Below are 18,108 nucleotides of genomic sequence, written 5' to 3' on the forward strand. Positions count from 1 at the left end.
AAGGGTGAGAGTGATGCATTCCATTTAGTTACTCTAAGTTAAAAGTCAACAATTTGCCCTAATGCAAAGACAGGATAAAAGTATTCCCTTTAAAAGGCCAGGTCTTGCAGGTAGCTGAAAGAGGTCATGGGGAGTATATCTGGTTTAATTTCTCCCTCCCTCCCTCTTTCACCGCCTCTCTCCCTCCCTCTGTCCTTCCCTTCCTCCTTCCTTTCCTGCCTTCCATTTGAAGGAAGATGGTTGTAATTTTCCATACTGTTGAAGAATGAGAGGGTGCGCAGTAAACACATTTATTGCCGTCTTTTTGCAAATTAAGAAATGCTTCATCCCTGAGATCCTGACCTATTTCTTGAGGTCTCTGTATGCAGTTTGTCAATATGACTTTTGATATCGCTAGAACTCTTAAGAGAAGTAAAAGGAACTTAAATTGAGTGTATTTAAAAATAATCTGCTGATCCCGCACACTTAAAACAGTGTGTCAGCAAGTATTCATTCTCTCACGCTGTTCTCACGCAGGCAACCACACAATCCAGAGAAATTTCAAGGCTGGGGCTACACCTGCAAGATGCAATGAAGAATTAAAGAAGAACGTTGCACAGGTATGCAACTGAACTAAATGATTTTTAATATCTCTTCCAAATCTGAGACTCTTGACCTAGATAATTTAAATTCCTGAATCCTCTTTGCTGTCATTCATTTGAATAATTCAGTTGATAACATTTTGTTTATATATATTTTCTAGATTATTTGATTATTATTATTTTAAATCTTTACCTCATTTTGTTATTAAGTATCTTCTAAATTAAATTTGATATTCTATCTGGATTTCCTTCTCTGCACAGAAATTCTGATGTAGATATGAATTGTTTTGCCTCGTGATCTTTTTGTCAGAAAAAAAATTTGATGAAAGGAACTCTTGCGGAAGTAGCCTCAATTTGTTGTAAACAATTTCTGTGGTGTTTCATAAACCCATATGATGCAAGACTTTTTAAGTTAAAGTTTATTGGGGTGACAGTTGTTAGCAAAGTTACAGAGATTTCAGGTGTACAATTCTGTATTACATCATCTATATATCACATTGTGTGTTCACCACCCAGAGTCAGTTCTCTTTCCATCATCATGTATTTGATCTCTTTTACCCTCATCTATCACACCCCTCCCCCCTTACCCTCTGGTAACCTCTAAACTATTGTCTGTATCTAAGGCAAGACCGTGTTGCAATTGGCAACAATTTAATTTTGTTTAACAATCGTTGTGTTGTGAATAAACTCTAAAACATGCTCAATATAAAAGAACAGAACAAAAGAAAACCTTAACTCAAAAAATGACCCCTAATGCAAGTTCTTCTCTAATGCTTTTGACTGATTTATAAGTTCTCTGGGTGCCTACATCAACCTTTGGACACATTTCTATCATAATATTTATGTAAATATGTATTATAAACATTGATCGTGATACCTTCTTCCAGAAAGTTTTCATAGCCATTTCCAAAGATAAAAGAAAAACCTAAAAAACAACAAAAAATCACACACACACACACACACACACACACACACACACACACACACACAAGATCCATAAATTAAAAGTGCAGAGAATGAAGAAATAAAAACATGATAGAGACGATATGGAGCCAGTGACAAAGCTAAAAATAAATATGGGGATGACCTTCACATTTGCTACAGCTGGGCCATGAATTTGTCTCTAAGCTGACAGCCTCATTGGTCCTACAGTTCATGGGGTCCATAGATTAAAAACAAACCCGTTACCCTGGAGAAGCAAAACTATTCCTAGAACTGAGATCAGATTGGACTGTCTCCCAAGGATGCTCATAAAGAGAACATTGTGTTATATGAGCAGCAGTGTCCTTGGTGGCATCCCTGATAAGGTGACCAGTTCGCAAGGATGGCTCTTACCACCTGCTGACGGCACACCACAAAGCAATTCAGTGGGCGAAGCAGCGCTCCTGAGGTTGACGCCCGTCTCGGTGATCGTGGGTCACAATGTTTTATCTCCCGCACCTAGAACACTTATGGGCACATAGCAGGTGCCGAGAAGTGTTTTTTTTTTTAAGAAGTATTTTTTGACTAAATGTAATGGGGAAGACCAGCTCAAAGATTCCCTCTAGAGAGGTCCCCATGATTACCAATACTTAAAATCCTGCTCCCCAATTCTGCCCCTTTTGTAGCTATCAAGCAATACAGTTATGAAATACTTCTTCTACTGTTAGGTTAAACCACCTTTTCAATATTTTAATGTTAAAGTTCTCATGTCTTCTCCAAATATGAGAGTGAGGCCAGAGGCATTAGCACGTGTGTACACACACCTGTCATTGTTGGTGGTGGTGTTGGGTCAAGAAAGTACTGTACTCATCAAACAGGGAGGCCAGTTTGCAGGTCACCCTGAGAGTACTGTTGGTTTAGATCCAGACTCCTACATCTCTGTCCTTCAGAGCAGAGGCAGGGCTGGTGATGGAGCCCCGTGGGCCTTTTACCACGGGTCTCTGTGCTGAGCATCGGGAAGCTCTAGGCACAGGTCATAATAGCACCGGCCTTAAAAGAGACTCAGTTCTGAGCTAGCAGCTACCGACTCAGGGCTCCGTACAGTCCTGTGAGGAGCACTGGAATTGAGTTAAGCTCATAGATCAGGGTTCAGTCATTTTAGCTGGCAGAGTTAGAGGCTTGGGGGTAGGGCCTTGTACGAGGGTGTTTCTTCTGGTGGGTATCACCACCTCTCCATCCTGAATGTCACCTTCCTGTCATCACTGACATTATAAAGATGTTTCGGAGCAGGAACGAGGTCCCTATGTTCAGCTTCCTACCTGCATAGTCATAGTGATGTCTTCGTCATGATGCAGATGCTTTGTCTTCTGGTGTGTAACTTAACCTTGTTCTCGCTTCAACAGCTATGGTACTGCCAGACCTAGGACAGGAAACTGGGAGACGGAGTGTAGTGGTTAAGAAAATCCATTTTGACTGAGGCCTGCGCAAGTTCCAACCTGTCTGAAGTTTGGGATTGCTATCTGCCTCATAAAGCAAAGTTGGGGTTTGTCCTCTCGTCTGATAAACCCTGCTACATAGTTGGCTTTGGCATCTTCCAGGAACAGAAGGGCGGAGATTGAGGCCTTGTGAGTTTGGGTTTTCAGTTGAGGTAGAGAGAGAAGACAGTGGTTATAACCAGAAAATCCAGTGTAGTTACCTCCAGAACTCGTCACTGTTAACCCAGCCCGGGCTTCATGACAGTCACAGAAGTGGATTCCTTAATAATAAAAAAAGAATAATACAGTTTAAAAAAAGAATGTGGATTCTGGAAACTGACTCCCTGGGTTTAAATCCTATTCCTGCAACAAACAAGTTACCTGTCCTTTCTGTGCCACAGTTTCCTCATCTGTAAGAGGGAATAATAATGGCATCTAGTCCATATGGTTATTGTGAAGACTAAATGCGTTATACATACAAAGTGCTTAAAACAGTGTCTACATATAGTAGACATTATGCAAGTGTTTGCTAATAACAATAATGGTCATAAGAATTACTATCCTATTCAAACAGAGGAACTGATATAGCTAGTAAGTCAACATAATGTTGATTTACTAAAATATTAACTGAGTGCCTACTGTTTGCTCGGGTCTTTTCTAAGTGTAACAATGTTGACCACGGCAGACATAATCCCTTCCCTTATGGAGCTTACAGATGAATGGAGGAATAGACATTAAATAATAATTATGCAAGTATATAAGGCAGCTCTCTTATTAGGGAAATTTACCCTTGATCCAAAGTTCAGACGTTTCAGTGTTAGTAATTCCAGCAGGAACAGTGCCCCTTTCTTTCTTTCTTTCTTTCTTTCTTTCTTTCTTTCTTTCTTTCTTTCTTTCTTTCTTTCTTTCTTTTTTTTTTTTTAAAAAAGAGTGTTCTTGTTATCTAATGCTCTGTGACAAACTGCCCCAAAACTTGGTGGCTTGAAGTAACAATAGTCATTTGCTCGAAATTCTGCAGTTAGGGCAAAGCTTAGCAGGGATAGTTCATCTTAATTCTGTGTGGTGGCTGCTGGGGTGGCTCATCTAGGGCTGCAGGATCCTTCCAGCCGGGCTCACTCACATGCTGTCTGTTGGCTGGGAGCTCAGTAGGGAATGTTAGCCAGGACCGCAGTTCTCCTTCACGTGATCTCTTCACGCAGCTAAGTTGGACTTCTCACAGCATGGCCGCGGGGTTCTGGAGAGGATCACCCCAGGGGGGTAGGCCACAATGTGTAAGCACTTGTTAAGACTCTGTGTACATCATACTTGTTAGTGTCCCATTGGCCAAAGCCAGTCCTTTGGCCGAGTCTAGGGTCAGTGTAGTGTGTGTGTGTGTGTGTGTGTGTGGGGGGGGGGCTATACAAGGGTGAGAATTCTGAGAAGTGAGAATCAATAGGGTTTAGGAAAGTAAAGACTACCATAGAGAGAAAGGCTAAATCTACATTTTCTAAAAACTTTTTTCTTTTTTTTTTTTTCTCCTCAATTGCATTTGCCATATTCCTTATATCTGAGACATCAGGGAAAAGTCACATAGGTGGGAAGTGAGGTGTTTTTTTTTTCCTGTATAAAAAGCCCTTGGGAGAGGTTAAAAACTTTTGTTACAGGCCATATAATTTAGAATGATATTATTCTATGTAAATAGATGTTTTACTCTAGTTGAAAGTATGTAAAGAAAGAAAGAATAAATTTAATTAAACTGTTATTTTGACATGCAGAGCTGGAGCTTTGCTAGTGAAAGTGACAGGTAGGAGGGTCCAGAGTTGTCTGAATAGTGTAAAAGTGTAGACATACAAATTTGTTGTTAAGAGGAGGTGAATGATGGTCAGGAAAATGCCACTGGGCGTCCAGTCTGAAGTATAATGAGAAAGATGTGGAAGAAGGAGCAGCTAAGTCAAGATCTGAAGGTTTGATAGGAAGGATATTGACATGTTCAGGAGAGTAAAATAGTGTAAGTCTGTGAACGGTGAATATGTGCTGGAGCTGTGCATCCCAGATAGAACGTTCCTTAAAGGGAGAGGCGTGTTGAATTGAACACCTAGCTCATTGTCTTAATACAGAGGAGGTGCTCTCGGTGGTTGTTGAATGGATATAGACATCAGGTTTGAAGAAATTGCAGAGTTGTAAACCATTCCCTCTCTTTGAGACCCTGGTGCCATAAAATAATTAGAATGATCCTTTTGGAACTATGTCATTTTGGGATGGTTGGAGGCAGCGGGGTTCAAAAAGAAAAAGTCACTTCTTTGATTAAAATTATTTGATGGTTTCCCATCTCACCTAGATATCCACATGACTTCATTCTTCCTTTAGGTCTGTGCTCAAAAAAGGCCTTCCATAATACACAAAATATCCTCATCACTTTCTATCCTGCTTTTTCTTTATAGCATTTATCCCCACATAACCTGCATGTTTCTTTGTTTATAGTCTGCTTCTCCCCACTAGATTGTAAGCTCCTTGAGAGCAGGAACTTTGTTTTGTTCACTGTGGTAGCCCCAGCTCCTCAAACAATGTTTGACATGTAGAAGGTGCTCAAAAATATTTGTTGAATGAATGAATAAATAAATGTACTAGCCAATGGAGAGTTAGAGCTTCTCTGAGTTCATTGGCTCGAGGCCAAGACACTGGAAAATATGGGATGGAAGTATCCATGTGGACTCCTATAGCCATGTCCCTCGTACCAGATCAATGGGAAGAGCTGACAGTGCCAAGAGCCCAGGCCCTCCTGTTCTGGGAGTTACATTAACTATTAATATCTGTAACGGTGAGGTGCAGGGCCTGGAGTTTGGGAATAGTACCGAGGTTAATCAGGGGAATTACATGGTCATATTTGTGTTTTGAAATATTTTCTCTAGTTGTAGTGTGAATGGATTGGAAAGGGCAAGAGTGAATAAGGGAGAAAATAAGAAGATTCTAGAGGAAATAGCATGAACGTCAAGGAATGCAATAGAGTATTGCAGTTGGGCCAGGGCTTAGCAGGGATAGCTCATTTATCGCTCTACAGGAGGGGGAGGAGGGGGTTGAAGGGTAAGAAGTTCAGTATTGCTGATACAAAGCTGGGAATGAAGAGATTGTAGAAGGTAAGGCAGGATAAGGTAGAAGGGTTTCCTGTGACTTCTTTTTATCATGTTTATAAGAAATTTCAGGGCAGCCGGATGGCTCAATTGGTTAGAGCATGAGCTCTCAACAACAAGGTTATTGGTTCGATTCCCACATGGGATGGTGGGCTACGCCCCTCACAACTAGACTGAAAACGGTGACTGGACTTGGAGCTGAGCTGTGCCCTCCACAACTAGATTGAAGGACAACAACTTGACTTGGAGCTGATGGGCCCTAGAAAAAACACACTGTTCTCCAATTAAAAAAAAATTTTTCAGGAGAGACTACCACAACTTCTATGATTTACACAATACCAAGTGCTGAATTGCAATAAAAGTTCTAACTTGAACCATCAATGATATGAATGTCAGTAGTTGGGATTACAGTGACTATCCCCTTGAGATAGTTAAGCTATGTAATCAATACCTAGTAGGAGAAGTTAACCAGTCCTAAAAGAAGGAGTTGAAAACAATAAAGTGTAAATTATAGGTGGAAGATTTTAAAATAAATCGTAGGGTATAGTTAATGGATACATTAGCATGTTTACACTATGACATATAGAAGAGAATTTCTTTACTGGTGTGCCAATTATAGGTGTAACTACCAAGAATTTGAAAAGATTATCATTAAAAATTTTAATCAGTAATTACATATTTATTTTATCATGAAACCTAATGTCAAAAAGATAATATTCACAGAAACATGCTCAAGTTTCTCATGAAAAATTTAAGCATATTTTATTTGAATATTTAATATTATTTTTCCAAATACTCTATTTTTTATTTTTCTTATCATATAATTATAAAGCAAATGTAATGACTTTTTTTTTCCACCAAGCTCCTTATAGCCCTTAAGTTTACCCCAGTGTGCTCAGCAAACATGATTTCACCTTTGAGCCCTGGCATGAAAAAGTTGGGAAGCCGTAGGAGTTATTAAGTTAGCTAAAAAAAGAATACAATGGTATCATGAGAAAATAATCAGGAGGAGCGTTTGGTTGGATTCCCCCAGAAGCAGACACTGAGGCAAGGATTTGAATACAAATCATTTGTTTAGGAGATGATCCCAAGAAGTGCCACTTGGGAAGTGGAGAAGTGAGACAGGGATGGGAAGGAAGCCAGTGTGCAGGTTACTACTTGGGGCACCTGGGGCTTAGTCTTGCTGGAGAGCCTCTGGGAGACAGTGTAGTACCTGCTTCAAAGTTGTTTCACTCCAGGCGTGAGGAAACAAATTTACCCATCACTTCTTTATATCACTACACTACTGTTCTCGGGGGCCTAAAGTGCCTCACTCTGGGCTGTCTGCAGTCAGAGAAGGCTCTTGGGGCCAGAGGAAGCTTACAAGTAGAGTTGCAGGTGTTTGCAGTGAGAAGTTTTCATATATATGAAACATGCAGCTAAGTTTATAGCTCACTAGCTTTTGGTCCCATCCCCACTAAGTAACTTTTATCATGTGGCATCTGACCTAGGTTTTCCTACAGAGAAGATTATATCTTGATGCTGCCTCCAAAATATCTCTTAAATCAGACCACCTCTCTCCCCTTATCTTGGCTGCCAACATCCTTTGCATTACCTCAGTAAACTCCTAACTGCTCTTAACTTTTCTGTTTTTGCCCTTCCCACAATCCATTCTTCCTCACAGCAGCCATAGTTACCTTCATAAAATAAAAATCGAATAATGTTATTTCCTGGCTAACTCTTCAGGGGTTTTTCTTTGAATATAGGATGAACCCACATACAGTTCCTAAATGCTCAGCTCTCACCATTTTCCTTTCACTATCTACTCTTCAGCTCCACTGAACTTCTGTCACATTTGAAAGAATATGGTAAAAGTCCTGATGTAGGACCTTTTGTACATGCTCTTTCCTCAGCCTAAATCATACTGAGAATATTCTTCTAGCAAGTCTTCACTTTGTTTCCTTTTCATCTTTCTGGAATCTGATTATTTTCCTTTCTTCAGATAAGTCTTTCCTGATATCCTATCCACCTCCGTCCTGCGCTATCCTCCTCCCACCAACCGCCCTTCCCCCACCCCCCAAAAAATGAAATGAAATTTCCTAGCTGTACTATCTCCCAGAACTCTATACTTTTCCTTCTGAGCAAATCTCTGGACTAGACCACAGCAGCTTCCTCAGGTTGATTGTCTGGCTCCAACTGCCTTTCCCTTGGACCAGAAGTCTCAAAGTAGCAAAGAAAGAAGGGCCTTTCTCAAAGAAAGGAGGCCAGACAGGTATATATAAATGCGTGGACAGAGACAGTGGCAAACTGGAGAGCACATGGCAGCCACTCATAGTTCCAGCTATTTGTTACCAGAATTTGCTGGATTTATTGATCTCCCCTCCCCAAAAGACCAAGAATCCTGATTTCCATGCAAGATCTTTTAATTTCTAATTGTTGGGGGTAAAAAGTTAACTCCCGCCCTGAGCAGAATAGTCAAAACAATCTTGAAAAAGAAAGAAGTTGGAGATCTCACACCTCCTGATTTCAAAAGTTATTACAAAGCTACAGTAATCAAAACAGGGTAGTACTGGCAATGAAGACAGACATACAGACCAATAGAATAGAACAGAGATCCCTGAAATAAACCCTTGCGTATATGGTCAAATGATTTTCAACAAAGATTCCAAGACCATTCAATGGGGAAAGGACTGCTTTCAACAAGTCGTGTTGGGAAAACTGGATATTCACATGCAAAAAGACAAAGTTGGACCCTTACCTTACACCATGTGAAAAACGAACTCAAAATGGATCGAAGACCTAAATGGAAGACCTAAAACTATGCAATATCGGGGAAAAGCTTCCACTGATTTCTTAGATATGATGATACCAAAAGCACAGGCAGCAAAAGTAGATAAGTTGGACTACATCAAAATTAAAAACTTATGTACATCCAAGGTCACAATCTACAGAGTCAGAAGGCAACTTACAAAATGGGAAAGATATTTGCAAATCATATATCTGATAAGAGGTTAATATCCATAGTATAAAAAGAACTACAATGCAACAACACAAAATAACCCAATTAAAAAGCAGGCAAAGGATTAGAATAGACATCTGTCCAAGGAAGATATACAAATGGCCAACAAACATATGAAAGATGCTCATCACTAACCATTAGAGAAGTGCAAATGGAAGTCATAATGAGCTATCACCTCACACCCATTAAACTGACTGCTATTAAGAGAAATACCCCAAACCAGAAAATAACAAGTGTTGTTGAGGATGTGGATAAATTGGAACTTTTGTGCCCTGTTGGTGGGAATGTAAAACAGTGTAGCTGCTATGGAAAACAGTAGGTAGTTTCTTAAAATATTAAAAATAGAATTATGAACCAGCAATCTCACTTTTGAGTACATATTCAAAATAATTGAAGGCAGAATCTTGAGATATTTGTACAACCATGTTCATAGCAACATTATTCCTAATAGCCAAAAGGTGAAAGCAATTTAAATGTCCCTTGACAGATGAATAAAGTGTGGTGTATTCCTGCAATGGAGTGTTATTTAGCCTTAAGAAGGAAGTTTTGACATGTTACAAGTGAATGAAACTTGAGGACACTATACTAAGTAAAATAAGCCAGTCACAAAAGGGAAACTACTGCATGATTTCACTGATGTGAGCTATCTAGCGTGGTCAAAGTTATGGAAACAGAAAGTAGAATGATATCTGCTAGGGGTTGGAGGAAGGGTCAATGGGGAGTTGTTTAATACAGAGTTTTGGTTTTGCAAGATTAAAAAGTTCAGGAAATAGATTTCACTACAATATGAATATACTTACCTACCGAACTGTATACAGTACTTAAAAATAGTTGATAGTAAGTTTTATGTTATGTGTATTTTGCCATAATTAAAAACAAATTTTAATTAGAAAAAAACACACACACACAAAAGCCCTGAGCAGGCTAACAGAACACATGTAACATGTATGATGATGTGTTGTTTGAAGCCTTTGTCTTCCATCAGACAATCTCAAACTTGAGCACGCACCAGGATAACCCGGTGGGCTTCAAACAGATTGCTGGGCACCAACCCCAGAGTTTCTGAACCAGTAAGCCTGGGGTGAGGCCCAAGAATTTGCATTTCTAACAAGTTCCCAGGTGTCATGAGGCTGCTGCCTCAGATCCAAGAATTGCACTTTGAAGGTTGCTACATCAGGTAAAACTGCAGACTACTTTCTGTTAATTTCTATGTATCTGTTTATAATAAATCTTTGGTTCTGGAATCCGTGAAAGTCTTAAGTGCCTGCCATGCACGCCCTTAGTCACGCATTGTACTATGTGTCCCTTCTCCTCTGGCCAGTAATATGCTGTAGACAAAGGACTAGACCTAATAGGCTGGGCGTGGAAACTCCGCCCAATTTATGGCAAATAATCCAATTAGAATAATCCAATCCGGTTTTGAATGCAAGACACACAAAGGCAGGTCAGGTAGAAGCAGAGGCTAAAAGACGCTTAATGTGAAGGAACAACAAAACTTGTCAAGTCCCCAGTCACCTCTTTTCCCCTCAAGCAGTATGAACCACATTGCACTACCATGAGTTTGTGTGCCTGCTGAGATGCTTCCTGTGCTTCCCCACTTCCTGGTGTGAACCAAATATAAATCTGCATCTTCTCTGCTAACAAGGGCAAGTCTCTCTTGTTTCCTGGAAGATCCTCCCACCCTGTTTTGATAGCTCCGGTATCTCCGTCATACCGTTAAGTCTCTGCTTTTCTATGGAAGGAAACAATATTCTACCTTGATCAAGAAATGTGACTCCTTAAGACTCAGTTTCTGTCGAGTTTGAGAAAAATTATAAACTATGCCTTCACTCATGAGACAGGAATTTTTCCATCTGCCAAAATGCCTTTGAATAATTGCAATACATGACTCTTGGGAAACATCCTGGAATTACTATAAAAATCGATAAACACATCTCATCCCAGCATCTTGTTTCTGTCTCCCCTGACTGCCTCAGCTAGTTCATTTGGTAGAATTAAAAAAAAAAAAAAAAAAAAAAAAAGGTTTCCTCGCAGTTAGCCCCTCCAGTCTTTTCTCCCCAGAAAGGGGAGAAAGCAGATTGTCGTTTTGAAAGGCAGCAGGAAAACAATGCTACAAGCAGGTACTATCTATGGTGGAAAACATGGTTTTAAAGGTACCGTTTCCCCGAAAATAAGATCTAAACGGAAAATGAACCCTAGCATGATTTTTCAGGATGACATCCCCTGAACATAAGCCCTAATGCGTCTTTTGAAGCAAAACTTAGTATAAGACCCAGTCTTATTTTCGGGGAAACACAGTAGTGAGCTTCTCCTTACGAAGGGAATGTCAAGATGCTGCACCACTGTCTAGAAACAGCCACAGAGGGGATAGCTGCCTGAGGTCTCTCCTTACTCGGAGACTGAGAGGTGGTGACACCGGGAAGGCTCTCGGGTAGAGAGATGCTGAGGCAACACCTCCTCCCCGGGATAACTACCAGGAACCACCCTTGGACCACGCCCCACTGAGATCAATTGCTGCGGGTGCTTCCTGATCCGGGCATTGGGCGAGACCCTCTCAGCCAATCATCGGACAGGTACTGGTCATGCCCCTGGTTCCTCTTCAGCCTGTCTCATGACGTCATCCTACAGCGCCGGAAGCGGTGCAGCACGGAGGGGTAGCATGAGTTTGTTGATCTCCGCTGTCTGGAGGTAAGGCAGTTGGAGGCGTACGTCCTCTGCTGGCCGGCAAGAAAGCCGTGGGTGTGGGCTTTAGGCCGGGCCCGCTGAGTGATGTGCCTTGAATAACGCTCTCGAGGCTTCTTTCCCGGCAGGCGTTGCTGCATCCTCGGGCTCTAGGGCTCTGGGGCTTCCCACTTTCCCCCTGCTTCCTTGGGCCGTTTTTTCGGTGGCACTCAGTTGGTCTTCGCCCCACTTCGCGTTCGTTCAACTGTGCCCCCGACACCTACCCCTGACTTGGTCGCAACAAGCAGAGAAAAGATTAGAGAGTGGGCACTGTCCCACCCTTGGAGGCGGCTCACCTTGTCAGGATGGACATTGTTTCCTTCAGAAACGCTCCCTGAAAGGAACTTGAGGGCTCTTCACTCTTATAGGTCCTCGACAGGTCTTACAGGAAGGCCAGAAGAAGCAAGCCTTTCCCCATGCAGACCAGTGATAGCGGTTCAACAAAGCAGGGATTTAATTTCTATTTGCAATTAATGTGGTCGAGGTTTGGAGCTTTTTGGGAATTTGACATATTGGGGATCGTTGGAACACTTGGAACAGGACTGTTCATATGGGGAGACAATATGGATTTGTGCTTTTTCATCTTGGTTGCATAGCCTGTGCTGTCAGGTAACTTTTTTAACGAGTCTTTAGCTCTTTCATCCTGCCTTCACTGTTAATAAGAGTGATAATAGTGTTGAATGCTTACTTTTTGCCAGACGCTGAGGTTCACCTACTTCCTCATTTAGCCTTTGTAGGGTAGAACAATTAACGTTGTTTTACAGCTGAAGTAAAGGCTTAGATTAACCTACTACAAGTCACACAGTGAGTAGGTAGTGGAGCCACCATTTGAACTCAAGCAGTTGGACTTCACAGGCCTGGATGTTATCAACTATTCTATATTGATTTTATTCAACTGTTTATTAAGCTTCCATATACCTCACTGCATTGTTGTTTGTTATTTTATGGAGAAAATTGAGGTCATCAGATGTGCTTTCTCTCAGATTTCTGCCTCTGCTTTCCCTCTTACAAAGTCGTCTAGATTTACACCCATCTTTACCTTTCCTTAAGCCTCAGGATGAGCTGTATCCTCTGGTCAAAGCAAATCCCTTTATCTTTGCTTCTGACCTTTCTTTTATACTGTTACCTATGAGAGCTTGTTTTCATTTGTCTTTTCTGTCCATGTCTATATCCCAGTCACGTATAAACAAGGTCACGTTTCTCAGATCCCTGGCCATCCCTCACCCCCACTCCCACCCCCAAGCCAGAAAGAAAGGAAAAGTTCTTGGTGATCTATCTTTCTTTAGCTGTCATCCACTAACTCTTTTCCTCTTCTTATCCACACTGTTTTAGAGTATTCTAAGTTCTGTTTCCATTTCCTCACCTCCCATTCCCTTCTGCAGTCTAGCTTTCAGACCTGTCATTCCCCTGAAATTTTAGGTCATCAGTGATTGATTATCAAACCAGATAGACATTGAAAAAAAGATCATTACTGGATCCCTTTGCTGCTTTTGAAACTTGATGATACCTCTCACTCCCTTCTCCTTTGCTTTCCAGGATAATACACTTAGCTGATTTATTCAGTGAACATTTATTGTGACACACAGATAAACAAGACACAGTGCCTTGCCTTACAGAGCTAATATTCTAGCTGTTTCTCCATGGGTCTCGCTCCCTAGTCATGTCTCCTGTGGGTAGTCTTATTTTTTTCTCCTCTCCTAAAATATTGGGTGTTTCCAAGGCTTGTGACTTTGGCCCAGGGTCTTTTCATTTTGTACACACTGCCTGAGGGAGCACATCAACTGGACTTGGTTTTAACTTCCTATGTGCTCCCAAATAGAAGTCAGCTTAGAACTCTTTTCTGAGTTTCACCCTCACGTCAGACTACCCTGCTGGACAACTCTGCAAGTCCCACAGGCAGTTCAAATTCAGAGGTCCCAAATGGAACTCAGCGTCTTCCCTGAACTTACTTTTATCACATCCATCACTAAGTCCTCATGATTTTACCCGCTAAATATTTCTCAAACTTGTGCTCTCTTCTTTGCCCCTATTATTGTCGTACTTTAGGCCTCATCATCTCTCACTTGAAATGTGATGACCTTCTAACTGGTTTCCTTGCCTCTAGTCCTCTAGTTCCCCATGTATCTGTTCTCCATACTACCTACCTCCTCTCCCAAATGATCTTTGAAAACAAATCTAACTGTGTCAGAGTCCTGCTTAATGATCTTTAAGGAGCTGTCCATCATCTGCAAAATCCATTGGAACTTCTAAAATTTGAGCTTCTCAGCCAGTCACCCAGGGCTCTGCTTCATCTGGACCTGCTTGCATCTCCAGCCTCTTTTCTGCCTCATACTTTAGGTTGCAGCAACACCGAACTGCTTTTTCACATGCACTGTGCTGTTTCTTTGTGCGCTTGCCCTTGCTGTTCTCTTTGACTTGAATCTTCACTGATTCCTTTCTCTGCCTCCTGCTCCTCAACTAATTAGGCTGCCCCCTTTCACCTAATTAACCTGGTTTGTATGTAGGACTCATTGTAGGCCCACCTCTTACAGGAAACCTTTCTTGACACCTCCTTTCTCCAAGTCTGGGTCGGGTACTCCACTTTTGTGCTCCCATAATACCCTTTGCACAAACCAGTCATACCACATTTGTTATAATCGTCTTTGTGTTTCTCTCTTCCACAAGACGGAGCCTTTTGAAGGCAGGTGTGATGTATTATACCTGCATCGTACAATACAAATGATATGCAGTATCTCTCTATTCCCAGCACTAGAATGGCACAAGGCACATAGTGGGCATGTAGTAATTTTGATTGATCAAATGAGTGAAGACAAGAGGTATATGGTGCAGTGATTAAGAACATTCTTTGGAATTAATTCAAATTCTAGCTCTGGCACACGTTGCCTATGTGACTTAAACATGTTACTTTTCTCCTCTAAGCCTTAAATTTCTCTTCCTTAGAATGAGAGTTGTGAAGATTAAATGAGATGATATACTTAGCAAGTGCCTAGCATATAGTATAAACTTGATAAAGGTATGTTGAACACCAGGGGACACAGAAGTGTCAGACCAGGCCTAACCCAGGGCAGTGATCTCCGGAGACCCTGCCTCTGAGTTTCCTGAGTAGTGATGCAGTCTGTTTACAAGGAAATTTTATCTGGAAAGTAAAATTACATCCACATTTAATTTCTAGAGAACTGTGAAGGTAAATTGACCATATCCAGTAACAAGATGTAGAGAAGTTAGCTCAGTGAAGGCCTCAGGGAGGAGGTAAGACTTGGAAGTTGTGAAGGATTTGGGTTTCTAGGAGGTAGGAAAGAGTAAAAACCAATAGCAGGAGGTCGTATTAAGAATTACTTATTTCGGAGCCATGATTCAGTACATGGTACCTGAAGGATGTACATACATCCTTGCATGTATGAGAGTCTGGAGGAAGGGAGGAAAGAGAGGGATGCTTAAGTGGGTCTAGTTCTATGAAAAGAAGTGGGAGGTGAAATAAGTAACCTCTGTGGGGTTAGAGTATGAGGGTCTTTAAGCTTGAGGTATTGGGATTGATCAGGGCTGGGCAGGTGTCCAGGGCTGTGTTGGACATTATTGTAGCCATCAGCCACATTTAACTAGCTATTTAAGTTTAAGGAATCTAAGACATTGAATTCCTCTGTTGCACTAGCTACATTTCAGAATCTTAATTGTCACATGGTGGCTACATTATTGGACAGTGCAGATTTAGAACACTTCCATAATTGCAGAAAATTCTACTGGATGGCACTGTTCCAGGTTATCAGATTGCTGGCCTATCAGATAACTTGGGTTCCTTAAATAATCATAATTTCTTTCTGACCAATCCCCATGACTCTGCAATGGAAAGTACGGAGCTGAAAAACAGAGTTAGGATTCATCCACATAGAGGATGGGATTGCCCAAAGAGAGGAGCAAAGCGCCCCACATAAGAAAGGGTGTCAGAGGAGGGGAGAGAGAAGGAAGGGAAGAGAACCTGGATAGGATTATCGTCTGATCCTTCACTTGCCAATATTTATTGTATTTTTGCTGTATGCCAAGTATTGTATTAAGTGCTGGGATATATTGGTAAGCAAAAATGAGCTTGATTTCTGCTGCCACAGAGCTTGCAGTTTATGGAGTTTTACTGGATGGACTATATTGAAGATTCAGGGACGCCCATCCTTATGTGCTCCCCATATTCTAAAATGCTTCATTCCTAGAAGTTGGAACTGGGGGCTGAAATGGGCCAAGATACTGCTTAAGGTTAGTTGCATAAGCGTTGTGCTGTCAGTGTTTCAGCTTCTTAAGGAGAAGTGAATAGGAGCATCATAACTTCAGAGCTTTGGTGGGAAGGAAGCGTGTGAGTATGTGTTTGTGTAGGGCAGGAGGGGTAGTTCCTGTTGTCCTGTGGACACCCAGCCATACTCAGCGGCTCATGGGCTTTCTTCCTGTTCCTGCTCTCAAACTGCTCTCTCCAGGCTTCTTTTTATTATTACGGTGACTAGTCCGTCATCAAATAACTTATTTCCCAGTGCCTAATGAAGACATACTTCTCAGTCTATTACCCACTCATTCATTAGTTTCCAGCAAGGGCAAACAGTTGCCCCTCTGAACACGTAGCATGTAAAAGTGTGACCTGCCTGTAGCACCATCATCCTTTGAGGCTCCAGATTTAGGATTTTAGATTTAGAACTGACTCTTCATGCTCTGGCATCAGCTCCTTCACAAAGACCTGCTGAGCTGCCTTTTGGCCCTCACTCTGGCCCACATTATATTAACAGACTCCTGGCTAATTTGCGACTCCAGATTTTTCCACTCTAGTTGTGTCCTATTGATCGTTAGATCTCAGCCTAGTGTTCTTTCAACACTTCTGCCTTTTTTTGTTACTCTTTGGGGCAGCTCCTCTGGGTCAGCCGGCTTTCCACCACTCACCCATGGCTTGTCATTGTTGAAATCTGTGCTGTCACTTGTGCGTTTTAAAATGTAATGTCAACCCGCTCCCTAAAGGAAGAAAAAAAAGGGAAATGGAACGGGATGTCCCCTCCCACTCCTTTTCTTCCTTATCAGTGTTCTTGTCCTTTTCAACTGGGTGGTTTCTGAAGACTTTCCTGACTGATCCAATTTCTATGACTTTGCACCCCCTGAGTGCTCATATATGCTCACTCTGTCTTGTATTATCCTGTTTTTGCAGATGGTAATGAAACTGATTTTTAAAATCTGGTTTCTTTTCTTTCCCCTTTGGACTCACAGCTTGTGCAGAGGACTTGACAGGTGTTGCCTTGCTGCGGGGGACGTTTCTTAAAGAGAGGGTATTGGAGATCTGACTATTGATAAGCTCAGGGAGTCTGGGGAGGCCCCAAGAATCTAGTCCTGTCCTTGCCCATAATCCCATGCTCTCCCTCCCTGATGATCTCATCCTCTTACTTTGCCTCAGCTTCTATGACATATTGATGCCTCTCAAATATATACATTCAGTCCATTGCTCTCCCTCAGCTTCATACCCCATACATCCCAGCTGACCCTTGGATCTTCCATAGGCAACTTAATCTAATTGCGTTTCAATCTGAAATCATCTCGTCACCTAGTGTTTATCCCCAAATTATGTCTCCTCGTGTGTTTCTCATTTTGGTAAATGGGTATTTCCGAATTAGAAATCCTGGTTGATACCTCCCTTTAGTCCTTTGTCATTCCTCAAATGCAGTCAGTAATTCAGTCTACCTTCAGGATTTCTTCCGGCTCTTCTTCCTCTCTATCCCCTTTGTTCTGCCTTTTTTCAGGCAGAATTTCTTGTTGCTTTCCCTTCTGCTGTTACTCTACATGGTCATAAGGGTGGTTTTTCGAATAGTACCAGCACCTCCACTGTTGTTTTGCAGGTTGTGTATTGTACAAAGGTGCTGCATTCAGACTTTAGAAACTGTAGGTTTGTGCATTTATTATGACAATCTTCTGGCAGATGGCAGTAGAATATATTGTTCTATCATCAAAATGCTATGATAAGTAAGGAAGGGAAGCCTTCTAATACACATAAAGATGCATGTGGACTGAAGAATATCTTCTGTTGTCATGTCCTTAGTTCTCTGCTAGGCAAACTCCTTCTTGTCCTTTAAAACCCATCATAAATATCCATTATTCATGAAGGCTTTTTTGATAATTCCTCACCAGTCAGTCATTCCTTTCCCTGGGCTAATGCTGTATTTGGTTACTTCCTACTTACAATGTTTATCACATTAATTTTAATAATTGGTATATGAGTCTGTGCCCCATTGTACTCCAGGCCCCTCAAGAATAGGGACAGTGGTTAATTGTTTTTTGATCTTCAGCATGTA

At 41.5% G+C, this 18,108-nt stretch overlaps 1 protein-coding gene across 11 annotated transcripts in view; it reads left to right on the forward strand.

Annotated features, from left to right (window-relative positions):
• The window catches only part of APTX (aprataxin), a 36,355-nt gene that overhangs the window by 8,134 nt on the left and 10,113 nt on the right, over positions 1 to 18,108 (forward strand). For 6 of the 11 annotated variants that reach the window (XM_074330637.2, XM_088792983.1, XM_088792984.1 and 3 more), the window contains exon 2: positions 517 to 599. Coding sequence is in view for 1 of the 11 variants with exons in the window: in XM_019734155.3 (XP_019589714.3) it covers positions 11,742 to 11,770 (29 nt within the window). In the remaining 10 variants the exon portion in view is untranslated. Of the gene's footprint in view, positions 1 to 516; positions 600 to 11,673; positions 11,771 to 18,108 lie in introns of those variants that run through there. The other 5 variants (XM_019734163.3, XM_019734172.3, XM_074330632.2 and 2 more) reach the window with 5 other exon arrangements.

Source organism: Rhinolophus sinicus, chromosome 16 (assembly GCF_057876585.1).
Source record: "Rhinolophus sinicus isolate RSI-liver-muscle chromosome 16, RSI-T2T, whole genome shotgun sequence".
In the NCBI taxonomy this organism is placed as follows: domain Eukaryota; kingdom Metazoa; phylum Chordata; class Mammalia; order Chiroptera; family Rhinolophidae; genus Rhinolophus; species Rhinolophus sinicus.